Raw genomic sequence first — 16,511 nt, forward strand, 5'->3', positions numbered from 1 at the left:
AACACCTTATGCTGATATATACTGCTAGCACAATAGGCTAAAATAGTGTTATTTGCAGAAATGTTTAGTTTCACATCAACATGTGCATGGTGATTTGCATATACCCTAAAAAAAAAAAAAAATCAAAAATAAGAATAGAATTTGCACAGAAAGTGAAGACAAGTGGTCATATAATTTTTATTCAACCTTATGAGGAGGGGATAACCTTCAAAGTTCTGATAAAACACCAAGAACAAAAATTATACTAAAGCAACTGATATAACCATAAGAAAGAACATAAGGATATAAGAATTAAGCACATAAGTTATCTTCATAACTCTGCTACTAGTATGTTCTTTAAAAATTATATTAAAGTATAAAAATAACATACTAGTAGCAGAGTTATAAAGGTAACTTATGTTCTTTCTTGTGGTTATATCAGTTGCTTTACTATAATTTTTGTTCTAGATGTTTATCAGAGCTTTCAAGACCCACCTCATAATATAATAAAAAAAAAAAAATTAAATCAGCCAAATAACATATTGAAGATCATCTATGTACTGTATCAAGTAGGCAATAAGTGATATATATGTGTTAAAAAAATGAAATAGTTATAAATTGTTATATTACTAGTATTTACATTCATTTATTCACTTCTATGTAGATCAAAATATCTGAATTTTAAGGTGTTACATTGAAAAAAAGGATTTTTTAACTGCAAGGTAATATGTCAATGTTACTAAAATCAGTGAGCAAGGACAATAATCAAATAAATAAACTGAAAGAAATGGTACAACCATTGCTCACTAAAATGAATTCATAGGTACAAAAACAGTATTCCATAAAAAATAGCAATCCATATTATAATGTATGGATTGCTATAATTTCCTATAGAACAGCATTGATGTTTAGGGTTTTAATTAAACTTTTTGGTGCTTTGTTACAGTGAGCAGTTCACTGTCACTGTACAGAACATTGGTGAATTATGTTTTGACAATGAAATAATAAGTGACAATACCAATATAAACACTGAATAAAATTATGATTTGCTGCTTAAACAGTAACTCTTGTGAATAAAAGCAAGATTCTATGTCTACTTTTTTGATGAATAAACCATCCTTAAAATACTTCAGAAATGATATTTCTGAAGTATTTTAAAGATGGTTTCTGAATTAGAAATATACAGTTATAATTGTATTATGTTAATTTCAATTTCTCTCTCTATCTATATATATAACTTAAAAGTTTTAAGTGTACAATGAGTTATATCATGATGACTAGACCCTACTTATGAAGCTTGTTACAACTATAAGAGCATAAGAGTTTGAGGAGAAAAGAAAAACTAAAATGACTACATAAACACATGTAAAGCCACAGTAATAGGTTTTTTAATATGTAAATATTTCAACCTAAGAGTTCAGGACATTGTCAGTACAGTTGGGAACAATACCAGGAATAACATACAGATAGGGCGCATGAATACAATGGAATCCAAATGCGTGCAGCAGCGCTTTCTAGCGTAAAAAAAAAAAAAATTAAAAAAAAATAATAATAAAAAATACATGAGATTACATTAAAATTAAAATTGAATTATTTTACACAATTTTGTATGACAATTTCCCATACTTTAGGAATGGCAAGGACATCATTGCGGTTTAGATTGGATCTGTGAAGTAGGGCTTCAGCACTTTCTTTATATAAACGTTCATGTTTGTATGAAGATCTGTGTAGGAGTTTGGTCTTTTCCCAGTGGATCCTATGGTTTGGGTTTTCAATTCTGTGTTGGGAGAGGCCAGATTTCTGTGGCTTGATGAGACAGATGTGGTCTTGATGTTCAGAGATGCATTTAAGAACATCTGCCTGTCTGCCCATAGTACGACAGTTTACAGGAGCATGGTACCTCATACATGCCAGGTAGCAACAGAGGTGGGAGTCTGTCTTTAGGTGAAGGTAACAAGTTGTAGATCTGGTTGATGGGTTTGTAGGTTGCAGCAAGATTGTATTTTTTCATAATTTTTGAAAGTTGCTCTGAGATGCCTTTGACATACGGTATGGGAAGCCTATGGGCTTGTTCTTGTCTAGGTTGATGTGTGGAGAAGTAGCTGATGATTTTTTTCAGTAGTTTTAGGCTTGTATCCATTTAGAATGGATGTGTTTTTGATTATTTCCAATTCCTGTTTTAGAGATTCCTCAGAGGAGCAAAATCTGTGTGCTCTGGTTACCAGTGATTTGATGATGCCAAATTTTTGAGAAGGATGATGAGTAGACGAATTGTGGATGTAGCGACCTGAAAAGGTCAGCTTTCGATAGACAGAAGTGGAGATGGAACCATCTTCTTTTCTTTGGATGTGTAAATCCAGGAAAAAGATACCCTGTGGAGATTCTTTTTCTAATGTAAATTTGATGAGGGGGTGAAGAAGGTTTATTTTATCTAGAAACAGATGTAGCTCTTGTTCGGAATGACCCCAGACTGCAAAGACGTCATCGACATAACGTAGCCAGATTTTTGGTTTGGGTTGAAACGCAAAAATATTTTCTTCAAGCTTTCTTCAACTTTTTCTTTTTTACATATTAAAAAAAAAAACCTATTACTGTGGTTTTACATGTGTTTATTTAGTCATGAATTCTCCACAGGTTTTTTTATATAATCAAAAACTAAAATAAAATAACAAATAAGGGATTTTATTATTTTTTTTTATAGTATATCAACATATTGGGCTTTAATAGTTTAAAGCCAAATTTCTATTATAGTATAAACATAAACTATACTAGCTTTATTGTGAACACAGCCTATTTTCAATAACACCAAAAGAACAATAAGTTTTATGTTATGATTCAATTCCTGGAATGGTCCCATAAAATTGCATGCATTGCAAAATTTGATGCAGCGTCATAATTCTTACAATGTTTAATTGCATCGATTTTACAGGAGTCACATTTGAAATTCAAAGAATTGTAAACTTGTATATAATAGATGTAAATAATAATATCAGCCCATATAAAATTAGCCCAGAAAAATTTACATGATACTGTAGATAGAAGATATATGAGTGTGTATTTCAAAAGAAAATCCCTTAGAGAGCAGAAGCATGTTAGAATTACCTACATAAGTAATACAAAATGCCCATCTATAGAGACCCCGAGGAATTAAACATACTAAAATAAAGTAAACAAGTATCTAAAAATAGAAGTTTAGGGGCAATACTTTAGAGTTCGGAAATATATTTGATGTATCACTTGGTATAGGGTAGAATGGAAACCCATTGTAACCAAAGCAGCCCGACACCGCCGTCAAGGTCGATAGCAGAAGGGACCGTATACATCAAAAGCTGTTACGCTATGCTGAAAAAGGGATTAAATTATACTTCAGAGAGATAGAAGTTGGAACTTTCTAGAAGGAAAGCAGTTAGCACGTGATAGGTACGGGGATCTCAGACCTTAATTCAAATTTTGCACGGAAATATCTGTGGTCTAAGAAACTTCGCACAGGGTCCCGCGAGAGGCAAAATAAAAGGGTCAGCAATGGAATGACAGGCATCGACTATCGTGCATCGGGAGACGACACAGGGAGAAGAGGGGAGGTCGATCCATGGAATCCTGGATGAATTCATGGAGGGTAACCGGAGGCGAAACCTTATAGAGCAAGTAGCAGCTCAGTACCCGGATGACAAGGCTATTAGCAGCATTCCTGATTACCCTCCCTATCTCTGCATCATCAGCAAATAGCTGTATATTGCCTATATCATTAATGTACAGATTGAATAACAGTGGACCAAAGACTGATCCTTGTGGTACACCACTAGTTACTTTAAATCTTGCAGACACATCACCCACATACCACTTTTTTTGATCTGTCAGTTAGTCATCCTCTTATCTTCACTAATATTTTATAATCCAAACTCATATTCTCCAATTTATTAGGGATAACTAATGATCTGATCATTCAGTACATAATAACTAATAATGAGTTAACCCAGAAATGAATAAGTAATGTTGAAACTTAAATGTTGAGTAATAACCACCAAAATTTAATGCTCAACAAGATATCTTTTTAAATTTGAGGAGAGTTTTTTTTAGTAATGCTTGAAGTCCTTCTCCCCACTTCCGAAATATTTGAAATTTGAGAGATAAACTTTCATAAAAAAATTTGGTTTTAATAAAGACTCTTTTGATGTTACTGATTAATTTATCTACATGTTTTAATTGTACACTTCTGTTTTCAATTTGTTGTTCCATTCTTAAATAAATTTTAATTGCTGAATTGATTACCAAGCCTAATTCATCATTTTTATCCGAACTGAATTTTATCTTTGCTGTTGAAAATTTTCAACCTCTTTAAATTCTGCATTATCCCTACTGCCTTGTTCCGCTGCCAAGTAAATTTAACAGATTTACTGAACAGCTACAATGTCACCAGCATATCACTTCCAAATAGTATTGTTCAAATAGCATAATCAAATAAAATGAAATCACATTTACCAACCCGAGTGGTTAGCATATCTGCTCTCCAACCAACAGGCTGTATGTACAAATTCCATCATGAGAATGGGCATTTTGACTCTTTCAGCTGGAGATGAATTTCATTGTCCAGTATGAGACCACTGTCCCACTTATTGAGGGCCTGAAGTGATCTAAAAAAGATCCACATTTAGTCTCTAGAGTAGGGTTTCTGGAGCAAATAAAAAATAGAAAAAATATACATATAAAATTAATAAAAAAATAGAAAAAAATACTTAGCTCACCAATAGTACAAATGTACTATAAGTTTACGAAAACTTTTCATGGTGGGACCCACATAAAAACAAAAAAATTTGAAGGTGTGTACAAGATTTCCTTCCTTTAAATTCTAATATTATGTTAATTACACAATAAACAAAATAAACATTACAAAATCTATCTAAAGAAATTATTTTATAAATAATGGCATGAGAGTCTGAAACATAATTTCTTGACACTAGTAGATCAGCTTCCTCTCACCATAAATTACATTTTCTCCTCAAAAGTAAGATTAATTTACTGCATGCTCAAACCAGAAAATGTAAATAACTTTTCTCTGCATCATACAGTTTGTTATAGAATAAACCTTTATGAAGGTTCCATTCATAGCACCGTGCCTCCACAAACACAATGCTATACAAAAGAATATTCACTATAGCAAAATCTTCACTTTAAGAAACCATTCCTGTGATCCCTCCAAGTTTGCTACAGTGAGATTTTACTGTAATTATTTAAAAACAATCTCAAGAAAGTTTAAATAATAAGGGGAGTTAAAAGAAAGAAAGAAAAAGCTTTTCTGTTTCAATTAAAAATATAAATTCTTTTAGTGGAACATTATTTGTTGGGATTCTTGAAAAAAAGAATAGTCATGGAACTTTTTTTTTTGACAGATATGAACAGGTTTAAAATGTGTTCAAAAAAGCCTGGATTTCAATAAACCAATAATTTGATTTGGGTAAAGGCAAAGTTCAGGAGTGTGTGGATAGTAATGAGACTTTACAGTGGCAGCATGGATCTGTGAAGGAAAGCCTTGCCTTAGTAATTTACTCACTTTCTGCAATAAAGTGACAGTTGAGAAGGACAATGGAAATAGCTACACCATGACATTCTAGACTATGCAATGGCATCTGACAATGCTACATGCAATGCCATAATAGGATGCCATGTGATATCCTTCATAACCATTTCTACAAACAGGAATGAATATGTGTGTGTGTGTGGGGGGGGGGAACTGATGAATACACAAAGAACTGTATATGGTGGATCCAAATCAAGGAGAAGGCCAGTGGTGTGTAACAAGGTCTATATTTTGGTCTGCTCTATTTTGTGTGTGTGTGTGTGTGTGTGTGTGTGTGTGTGTGTGAGAGAGAGAGAGAGAGAAATATCAGGTAGACATCATTTCAGGGAAGTCCAGTTTGATTATGATAATATGAAGAGGGTAGTATTAATAAACGTGACGTAGAAATCCTGCAGGATGATTTAAACAGATTATCAATTTGGGCAAAGAATAATGGTTGCCAGTTCAAAGTGTAAGTGTAGATACTTTGGGATGAGAAAAAAGTACAAGCTATGTATTACAGAACTAGACTGCAAGAAAATGAAACTATTTGGGGAAGATGGTGAACAGAGATGAAGTTAAAGGATATAGTGCAAAAGTGGACAAAATAACTCCAAGGAAGAAATGCATTACGTAAGAAGAATGAAGTTATAAGTTTTGATATAACCACATCTAGATGACTACTACACAGATTTGGAGATGAAAAATTGGTGGAAAGGATCTAGAGGACAAAACCTGCAGGTTTGTGGAATGTTCCTTATAAGGATAGACTGAAAGTTTATAGTTTATAAAGTTTGATTATAGGTGCAAAAGAGGAAATATGACAGAAACATGAAAAAAAAATAATGACAGGACAGTGAAAAAGAGGGATCACCAACAGAAATTATGTAAAGCTGTCAACACAAGGGGTGATGAATAAGGAATTGGTGCCAGATGCAGCAATAAGTTATGATTAGTGTGAGCATTGTATAATGTCCAACCTAGATCACTTCCATTTGAGTTAATATGAAAACAAATATAATTTTTTTATCCACATATTCAGCTGAAAATTTTCATCTATGTTACTTTGTAAAGAGTATGAAAAAGAAAATAGATGCACCAATCAGCAATCCTAATTAAGTCATTTCACAAACTTTTCAATGTCCCCAAATCTTTACACAATTAAAAGGATGGCTTATAAACAATGATTATGATTTTTACATTTTGAATTATTTTATGATAATGTGAGAAACTAAAAAAAAAAAAAAACCATCACAATGCAAAATATACAAATCATAAACCTAACTCCTATAAAATATATTTAAGTTTACAAATTACAAATAAAGAAATCCAAATTTAAAAATTCTTTCACATAAATTCTTCTTCTTCTGGAGGTTTCCTGATCCACGTTCCCCTACCAAGTTGTTGGAATCTCTCAAAAAGCACATTCTTTGCTATTTGGAAATCTTTTGCTATGACCTTTGCTTTTCCATATGACTTATGAAGTAGGTTCTCATTATGGAAATGATGACATAGTTCCTTAAAACTTTGAAACATTGCAGCTTTGCAAAGCCTTGACTGCAACTGTCCTCCTCCACTGCAATAAAAAAAGATGTATAAAATATGAAATGGCTATAGCATTTTAAGGCAAATGTATTTATTTTATCCATGGTGCAGTAACAGAATATATTATAAAATTGTTAATGTTGACTGTGTCAACTGCCACTGTTACAACAAACATCATTACAGTGAACTCACTCACTATCAAACACTTCTGGACGAAGCTTCATGGCTTCAATACTAATCTAACAGGAAATTCACTACTAAAAAAAAAGTAGCAAAACATGATGTAAAAAAAAAAGAATAGGAAGTTACCGGTACTGTGAGTGAATAAGCCAGGAAAATGAAAGAAATTTATTTTTAGGTTATAGTTGGTGGGAACACTGATGATGAGAGCCATTTCAACAAGATGAAAACAGTAAACATAAAAGAGGATGATAATTAGTGACAAATGAAGCTATAAACTGTAATTTCATAACTGGCTGCAGCCATGGTGTTCAGAGTTTTTGAAAGGAGGGGATAGATAGAACTACTACTAGAACAGAAGTAGATGAACTGGGTTCAGAATATTAAGAAATCTGAATGAATACAGTCGTAGAGTTGGATATCAGTCTATATGTTATCAGAAAGTGCAAGAGAAAGTCTCAGCACTAGCAGAGTGCTAAGAGAATGAAAAGAGGAGAAAACAGTTCCATTACATAAAACTGGCCAAGGGTGAGTTAGCAAATTACCAACTAATTGGCATTTCAGGAGTGGTGGTTAAGATATTGAAAAAGCTAGTCAAGGGCAGAATTCAGGAATGGGTAGTAGAATCATGATACTGTAAAGTTTTTATTATCCTTTTATGTCTTTCTATTGTCTTGTCCTTTTTCTATGTCACCACTGTAAAATTTAATTTCTCCTTTATTTATCTTACGTATTGTTCTCTTTAAATCTTAATTACACTTATATTGCACTTGTATCCGTGCCCATAGTAAAATCCTTCTCTATTAAGACTTTATTCTCTTAACTTCTATATTTCTCTTGGCTGATCTTTACATATAAGAATGATGCTAGTGGTTTGGGGGACAAAGGGAATATTAATGGTCAATGCCAACTCCCTTGTCTCTACACTGGTTCTAATTCCTTTTTCGGATTCAGGGAAAATTTATTTTTCACTGCGCCACCCTGAATCCTAGATTAACAAAGAATGTAGAATCAAGGAACCAGAAACAGTTTAGTTTACAATCTTATATTACTATAGGTTATGTTTGCAGTCGTAGCCTCACCATAAATTAATCTCCCGCTGTGGTCCGTATTTTATGAGCAAGTGCAACAGAGAAGAAAATCAGGCAAGTCATCAGTTAAACAAAAAGAACAAAACATTTAATTCAATTGATACATATTACACATTATGAATATACTCTGATTAAGTAATCTGCAATTGCTAATGAATGAGCACCAAGTTGAAAATTTATTTATCACTAGGTTAGACTATAATAGATTTAGTTTAATCCTTTATCCCAGTGAGAGCAAACAAAGTTTGCGCCTGAAAATATCTTCAGGACTAAATATAGTGTTGTACTATCTTATCCAGTAAGTAGTGCAACACCAAGGCAACTCGTGGCAAAGGTGGAGCAAGCTACCAGGCATTTCTAACCCAGTATCTCCCATAATGCAAAACACATTTCCTATGTGGATATGTATACTGTTATGCATTAAAGGGATTGGCCATCTACCCAGACTAGTTTCGACCTTTATTGAGGTCTCTTCAGTGGGAGCCAGGCCCAGAGCTGGAGATACCAGGCAGAAGCAGTAGCAAGTCATCTGTGCCTATGGGAGTTGCCAAAAGGTTTATCACCTTTTTTAAAAATTACTCTGGATTTAGAGAAAGATGTTGAAAATTTATTTATCACTAGGTTAGACTATAATAGATTTAGTTTAATCCTTTATCCCAGTGAGAGCAAACAAAGTTTGCACCTGAAAATATCTTCAGGACTAAATATAGTGTTGTACTATCTTATCCAGTAAGTAGTGCAACACCAAGGCAACTCGTGGCAAAGGTGGAGCAAGCTACCAGGTAGCTTGCTCCACCTTTGCCACGAGTTGCCGTGAGATTTAGTTTAATCCTTTATCCCAGTGAGAGCAAACTTTGTTTGCTCTCACTGGGATAAAGGATTAAACTAAATCTATTATAGTCTAACCTAGTGATAAATAAATTTTCAACATCTTTCTCTAAATCCAGAGTAATTTTTAAAAAAGGTGATAAACCTTTTGGCAACTCCCATAGGCACAGATGACTGGCTACTGCTTCTGCCTGGTATCTCCAGCTCTGGGCCTGGCTCCCACTGAAGAGACCTCAATAAAGGTCGAAATCGAAACTAGTCTGGGTAGATGGCCAATCCCTTTAATGCATAACAGTATACATATCCACATAGGAAATGTGTTTTGCATTATGGGAGATACTGGGTTAGAAATGCCTGGTAGCTTGCTCCACCTTTGCCACGAGTTGCCTTGGTGTTGCACTACTTACTGGATAAGATAGTACAACACTATATTTAGTCCTGAAGATATTTTCAGGCGCAAACTTTGTTTGCTCTCACTGGGATAAAGGATTAAACTAAATCTATTATAGTCTAACCTAGTGATAAATAAATTTTCAACATCTTTCTCTAAATCCAGAGTAATTTTTAAAAAAGGTGATAAACCTTTTGGCAACTCCCATAGGCACAGATGACTTGCTACTGCTTCTGCCTGGTATCTCCAGCTCTGGGCCTGGCTCCCACTGAAGAGACCTCAATAAAGGTCGAAACTAGTCTGGGTAGATGGCCAATCCCTTTAATGCATAACAGTATACATATCCACATAGGAAATGTGTTTTGCATTATGGGAGATACTGGGTTAGAAATGCCTGGTAGCTTGCTCCACCTTTGCCACGAGTTGCCTTGGTGTTGCACTACTTACTGGATAAGATAGTACAACACTATATTTAGTCCTGAAGATATTTTCAGGCGCAAACTTTGTTTGCTCTCACTGGGAGAATGAGCACCAATTTCACAGATTCTTTATATCTATCTTAGCATGTATAACAAAGAACTTCATTTATGATTTACGACTTATATTTGAAAGATCACATTTATTCATCAATATTAAAGACATTTGTTAACTAAATTACTAATGTAGCTCCACGTGCTCTCACACAATTTCTCTCACAAAATTCTCATAACTTATTCAATTATTAAAAGACACAATTCCTAGGCTCCATGTGCTCTCATACAATTTCTTTCACAAAATACTCATAATATACTCTATCATTAAAAGAAACAATGTCTAGAGTCTTTCCTAAAATTTACAGATATCCTTTTAGTATATATTTACATAAAAAACTAGACTGTACGTTACCAATTGCTGGGGAAACTATTTGGCCACCTCACATATCTCGTCAGGCCAAATACTTTCGACTCCACATTCCTTCTGCTTTTCCTGAGGCATTCTTCAAGGGTTCAATCTGCACATACTTCTGCCTCCGAAAATAAGTAGACGTTATTCTTTGGTGAACTGGCTCAACATCGTAACGAAATCTCAGTAAGCATCAGTGAATATCTTCTACTGGGCTGGTCGCTGATTGGTAAATTTTCGGGAAATCCATGGCAAAGTTCCTCAGTCATTATCTTGAATCCGCGGGGAACGAGGGGATGCCACGAGGAGGCTCCACAGCAAGACCGCACGAGACCCAGAGCGTAAGAGAGCACAAGCCTAAGAGCAAGAAGCTGTTTTTCTGGAGCTGCATAACTTTTTAAATTGCACGCTACACGTTAACACTACGTCATCAATTTCTCCTCCCATTTCTTTAGCGTCACTTCACGTCTCTCAGTACTGAACGCCACACACGGAATCCTTAGCGTGATTCTCGAAATGCATGAGTGTGTGTGTGTGGGGGGGGGGTGAAGACTACTTGCTTACGAAAAGGGTGCACCTGTACTCTTTATTGCATGGGTTTTCGATTCTGGCCACCTTTTATTTAATCGGATTATCTCTTTCTCCCAGCAAATTTATAAGTACTTACACTTAAGCAGTAAGGTTTAAGCAATTTAGCAATTCATAATACTTTACATTATAACAAAATAAAATGAAAGATTTTCAGTTTACTAATATTTTAGTAATTTATAATAGTTTGGTATATTCTGATATATCAATAATTGATTCAAAATGTAACCCCATGTTAAGTCTGAAGGAAACGTAAATTAATCCAATTTTAGTTTCATTCAGAACTTAACAATACTCTATTGGGATGGGTTCCATGAAAATTCATTGAAAAAGAGTTTATCAAAAATCCAAAGACAGTTTATCGAATGCAATTCGTCAAAAAAGCGATTTGCTGAATAAAGAATTCAGCGAATGACAATTTAATGAATAGCAGTTCGCTGAAAAGGCAATTCATTGAACAACATTTCATCGCACAATCAGATGAAAATGCAATTCATCAAATAATAATTCACCAATAATTTTTTGATTAATTCTTTCATAATTAATTGAAAAGTAATTTTTCTTGCAACTATTGTTTAAAAGTGTTCGGTAACAATACCTAACATTACTCAAGATACAGATAAGTGGTCACTGAAATGTAATAATTACTTTGAGGCATTTTAGAACATTTTATGTAAGTGTACATACCTTCATTGTGCAGATAGTGATTTATCTGCACAATGAAGAACAAATTTCATTCTACCAAATTTTGTCACAATAGAATTAGTCAGACTAAACTTAAAAATTTAATATATATCTTAACTGTAAAATTTCATTAAATTTCATACAGTCAGAGTGGAATTACTAATATCATGTATTCAAGATACCAAGTAATTTTATATAAACTTGGTATTTAATCTTATTTCCCAAGTAAGCAAACAGACAAGTCAAGTTTGCACCTGCACGTAGTGCAAGTCTGAGGCAACTCATGGTAAAGGTGGATTAAGCTCTGATCACTTTCCTTAGTATTTTTCCCTTAATGTAAAGCACATCCCCTTGCAGAGATGTATGATGCTATGTATTAAAGGCAATGGTCACTACCCATACCTGTTTCGACCTTTATTGAAGTCTCATCAGTGGGAGTCGGACCTGACAATGTTAAGGTTGAAGTAATGCAGAGCTTATGAATTTTACCTAAACAAGTTGCCACATGGTGCTTTGATCTTATTAAATAAAATCTCAGGATGAGAGATAGATGTAGAAAGTTTTTTTAACTTGGGTATATTATGTATTCAAAGATACCAAGTAATTTTATATAAACTTGGTTTTAATTCTATTTCCCAAGTAAGCAAACAGACAAGTAAGTCAAGTTTGCATCTGCACACAGTGGCAACTATGTGTATCTGAGGCAACTCGTGATAAAGGTGGATTAAGATCTGATCACTTTCCTTAGTATTTTTCCCTTAATGTAAAGCACATTCCCTTGCGGAGATGTATGACGCTATGCATTAAAGGCAATGGTCACTACCCATACTGGTTTCGACCTTTATTGAGGTGCAAACCTGACTTGTCTGTTTGCTTACTTGGGAAATAGGATTAAAGACCAAGTTTATATAAAATTACTTGGTATCTTGAATGCATAATATACCCAAGTTAAAAAACTTTCTATTACTAATATCATTTTGAAAAACTTCTTTATGAAAATGTTGTAATAAAGATATATCTTCGAACATGGTTACGTATGTGGTGAAGAGGTGGAAAAATATGCTTTGGACCTTTTGAGTATGTCTGGGGAGGGAAAAGACAATCTAAAAGAATTTTATCATTATGCTTCAAGCAAAAGAAAGAATGAATGTGGAAGAATAACTTTATTGAATGCAGATGGTACTCGAGTGTCAGAAGCTAATCAGATTGGTCAGTTAATGAGTGCTCACTTTGCTAAAATATATTAACCAGGTATTTGTAATATGGTGCACAGTGCTACTGCTATACTGGATGAAGAGTTAGAGGTTCATGAAAATGAGGTTGAAGAGCTGTTGCATAACCTGGATAAGAATATGTCTATAGGGACAGATGGAATATCAGCCCGTTTGCTAAAGGAATGTTCAGCTGAATTGGCTACACCTTTCACGTTTGTATAACTTGAGTCTCATTTCAAGAATGATACCATAGGACTGGAAGGAATGTATGATAGTTCCATTTGTACAAGGAATTTTGCTAAAGGAATGTTCAGCTGAATTGACTACACCTTCCACGTTTGTATAACTTGAGTCTCATTTCAGGAATGATACCATAGGACTGGAAGGAATGTATGATAGTTCCATTTGTACAAGGGTGGTGCAAAAAACTGTAACTATTGACCTCCAGTGTCTCTGGTGTGGTAGTGAAGATTTCAGAGAAGTTGGTAAGAACTTGCACACAGAAATGGGTAGACAAACATGCTATACTCTGCAAGGAACAGTATAAAGGAAGGTCATGTTTTAGCAATTTGTTCATATCTTATAACAATGTTAAGGCCGAGTTGGATAACGGGAATGGATACATTATGATATGTTGGATCTTTCTAAGGCATCTGATAGGATGCCACACAAAAGGCTGTTGCATAAACTGGAAAATATGGAACTGGAATATAAGGGGATAGTTGACAGACAGATATCAAAAAAGTGGTATACAGTGGGTGTGAATCTGCCAGATTTAATGTGACGTGGTGTGCCTCAGGGTTCAGTCCTTGGGCCATTATTGTTGAATCTATACATTAATGACATCAGGCAGGATCTAACATGCAATTGTGTGCTGATGATATGAAGATAGGTAGGACAATCAGGGATGCTATTGATATTCACCACTTACAAAATGATTTGAATAGACTGGAAATTTAGGCAAATGAAGCTGGCTGTCAGTTTAATGTTAGTAAGTGTAAAATTATGCACTTTGGCATGATTAGAGTTCCTGCAGCATATTATATTAGTGGGGTTATGCTACAAGAAACTGAAGAGGCAAGGGATCTGATCTTGGCATATTGGTGGATAGGAATTTAAAGTTCAAAGGTCAAATAGCAAAAGTTGCAAATACAACTCAGAGGATAATTGCCATGTTGAAGCAAACCTTAACATGTAAGGATAAGGAAGTCATTTTGCCTCTTTATAAGGCTTTGATAAGACCACACCTGGATTATTGCGTACAAATTTGGTCTCCTGGGTTCCAAGAGGATAAAGAAGCTGTGGAAAGGGTGCAAAGAAGAGTTACAAAGATTATATCCGGATTGTGGAATTTAGATTATGAGGACAGATTGCAAGTATGTGGATTACAGACTGGTTAACAGGAAAAAGTGGGGGTGATATGATAGAGGTCTATAAACTTTTGAATGGGTGTTATAGGTTATCGACTGATGAAATTTTTCATTATATGGAAGGTGGGGAGAGAACATGGGGGGGGGGATCCATGGAAGTTACATTTGTTCACAGTCAAGAAAGGGGTAAGAGCTAGGTTTCTCCCAGAGAGCAGTGAATGAGTGAAATAATTTGTCCTTAGGGGCAGTGAGTGTATCTAGTGTGAACAAATTTAACAGAAGGTATGATAGCTTGTTTGGGTGATTTATAGCCTCCCTTGATGAGTCCTTGACTCCCTGGAAGTCTCGAATAATAATAATAATAATAATAAAAGTGATCCAGTTGGAACTAAAACTGAAACGTGAAGACAGCTTCTTGTATGGATAACTGCAAATTTTGCTAAGTCAGAGAGTTATTGTAATATATAATTTCGATAGGTTAATTCTTTGTAGCCCCAAATTAGTTGAACTGAAAAATGGAACAGTTGGACAATTTTTTTTGTAAAAGTTTCAAATAACGAATCTGAGCAATATTCATCTCATAATAATTGCTATATCGATGTCACATATTACTACTAGTAATAATCATAATGGAGCCGCCATAGTTCAGTCTGCATAAACAAAGCCCTTTAGTTTGAAAGACCTGGGTTCAAATCCCATCAACGACACATAATTTTTATCATTTACATAGTTTGTATCACTTCCTCCAGGAAACAGGCAAATCAGTTCCATGAACATACATATCTACAGACATGAAACAATTATGAAAAGAAAGACGATAGGAAACCTTATTGTTCTATAATTATTCCCTAGCAAAGTAGCACTGCTATCTCACTAATCATTAGGTTAAGGAGAGAGGATGAAGAAGGGAATAACATTAATTATTATTACCACAACTATCTTGATTAAAAAATAATTATCCCCTCCCAAAAGTATTAAAATATTTTAGTGCATTCCTTCAAAGGAACAGGTTTTCAGCTGAATTTTCTACTTGTACGATGCACTGTTCTTATGAAGATGATTTCATTCGGTAATATATATATGCTGAGTGAAGAAATTGATTAATAATTTTTATCAAAGTGCAATTAATAATTTGATTTTGTTACAATGAAATATAACCAAGGCAAATGATTGAAGCCAATAGCTCAGTGTAACACCTAAACTGCTAATAAAGTTGTTGCATTTGAAGATCAGGAGAAGTGATATATCTAGGGACAGGAGCATTTTAAAGCCTAAACTTCTGAGTATCATACAGAGACAATGGGGTTTTTCCTTCCTAGAAAATGGTTTGTCATCCTAAAAAACAGAGCATCTGACCAGAATAATACAATTTACAAATAATATAGCAGCCTCATAGCATGGGCTACTTCTTTTATAAATGCAAAGAACCCAAACAACTGTTGAATATTCTCCATTACAAGTGGTAAGTGTAGTTGAAAAGTAGAAGATTATGCTAAGAATATTACAATTTTCTCGCTGCAACCTGTATTTTTTAATGAAATATTGTAGAAAACATCACAGTGGATTTCACATATTTCAGGTTTTAAAGGTCAAAGCTATATAACTGAGAGGAGACCTCCACATAGCCTAGTGATATTGAGTTATTAATATTAACGCAGAGAACCGACCAGGGCTTCTGACCTAACGTCCAATCCTCACCTTCTCATGGTGAACCCTATTAGGTATCTACTTGGATACAGAACAGACGAGGATGGGCTGGCAATTTGGGATTTAGACGAATTTAAAATCGTTTAAATTTTAAAATAAAAATTTAAACAAAAATTTCAAATTATGGTACAACATGACAGAATTTCATGCCGAATGGGGCATCGCCCAGTTAAACAAGGCCCCCATGTTTTCGCCAGGGAACCAGGGCGAACAGCAAAAAGTCAGCTACTGGAACAAATAATAAAACACGCACTCCAACTCAACATCACCAAACTTCAAGATAGGTACTATCAACATAAGAAGCCTGAATGGCAAAGAAATGGAGCTAGCTGTGGAATTGGATAAGTACTAGATCGACATAATAGGAGTGACTGAAACAAAAAAGGCAAAAATTGGTAAGATCTTTCTGTGCAATAAATGCAAAATGTTATATTCAGGCAATGACAATCAAGGAAAAGAAGGAGTAGCCATAGTATTCAACACAAAATACGAGACTAA

At 34.4% G+C, this 16,511-nt stretch overlaps 1 protein-coding gene across 1 annotated transcript in view; it reads right to left on the reverse strand.

Annotated features, from left to right (window-relative positions):
* Positions 1-6,844: 6,844 nt before the first annotated feature.
* LOC150108545 (uncharacterized) overlaps positions 6,845-16,511 on the reverse strand; it is a 241,446-nt gene continuing 231,779 nt past the window's right edge. The window contains exon 10 of the mRNA XM_090390486.1: positions 6,845-7,109. Within this exon, the coding sequence (XP_090246612.1) occupies positions 6,881-7,109 (229 nt within the window). The 3' untranslated portion in view covers positions 6,845-6,880. The remainder of the gene's footprint in view (positions 7,110-16,511) is intronic.

This window comes from Typopeltis vanoorti, chromosome 3, assembly GCF_054136105.1.
Source record: "Typopeltis vanoorti isolate ZY-2024b chromosome 3, IOZ_Tvanoo_1.0, whole genome shotgun sequence".
NCBI classification, from domain to species: domain Eukaryota; kingdom Metazoa; phylum Arthropoda; class Arachnida; order Uropygi; family Thelyphonidae; genus Typopeltis; species Typopeltis vanoorti.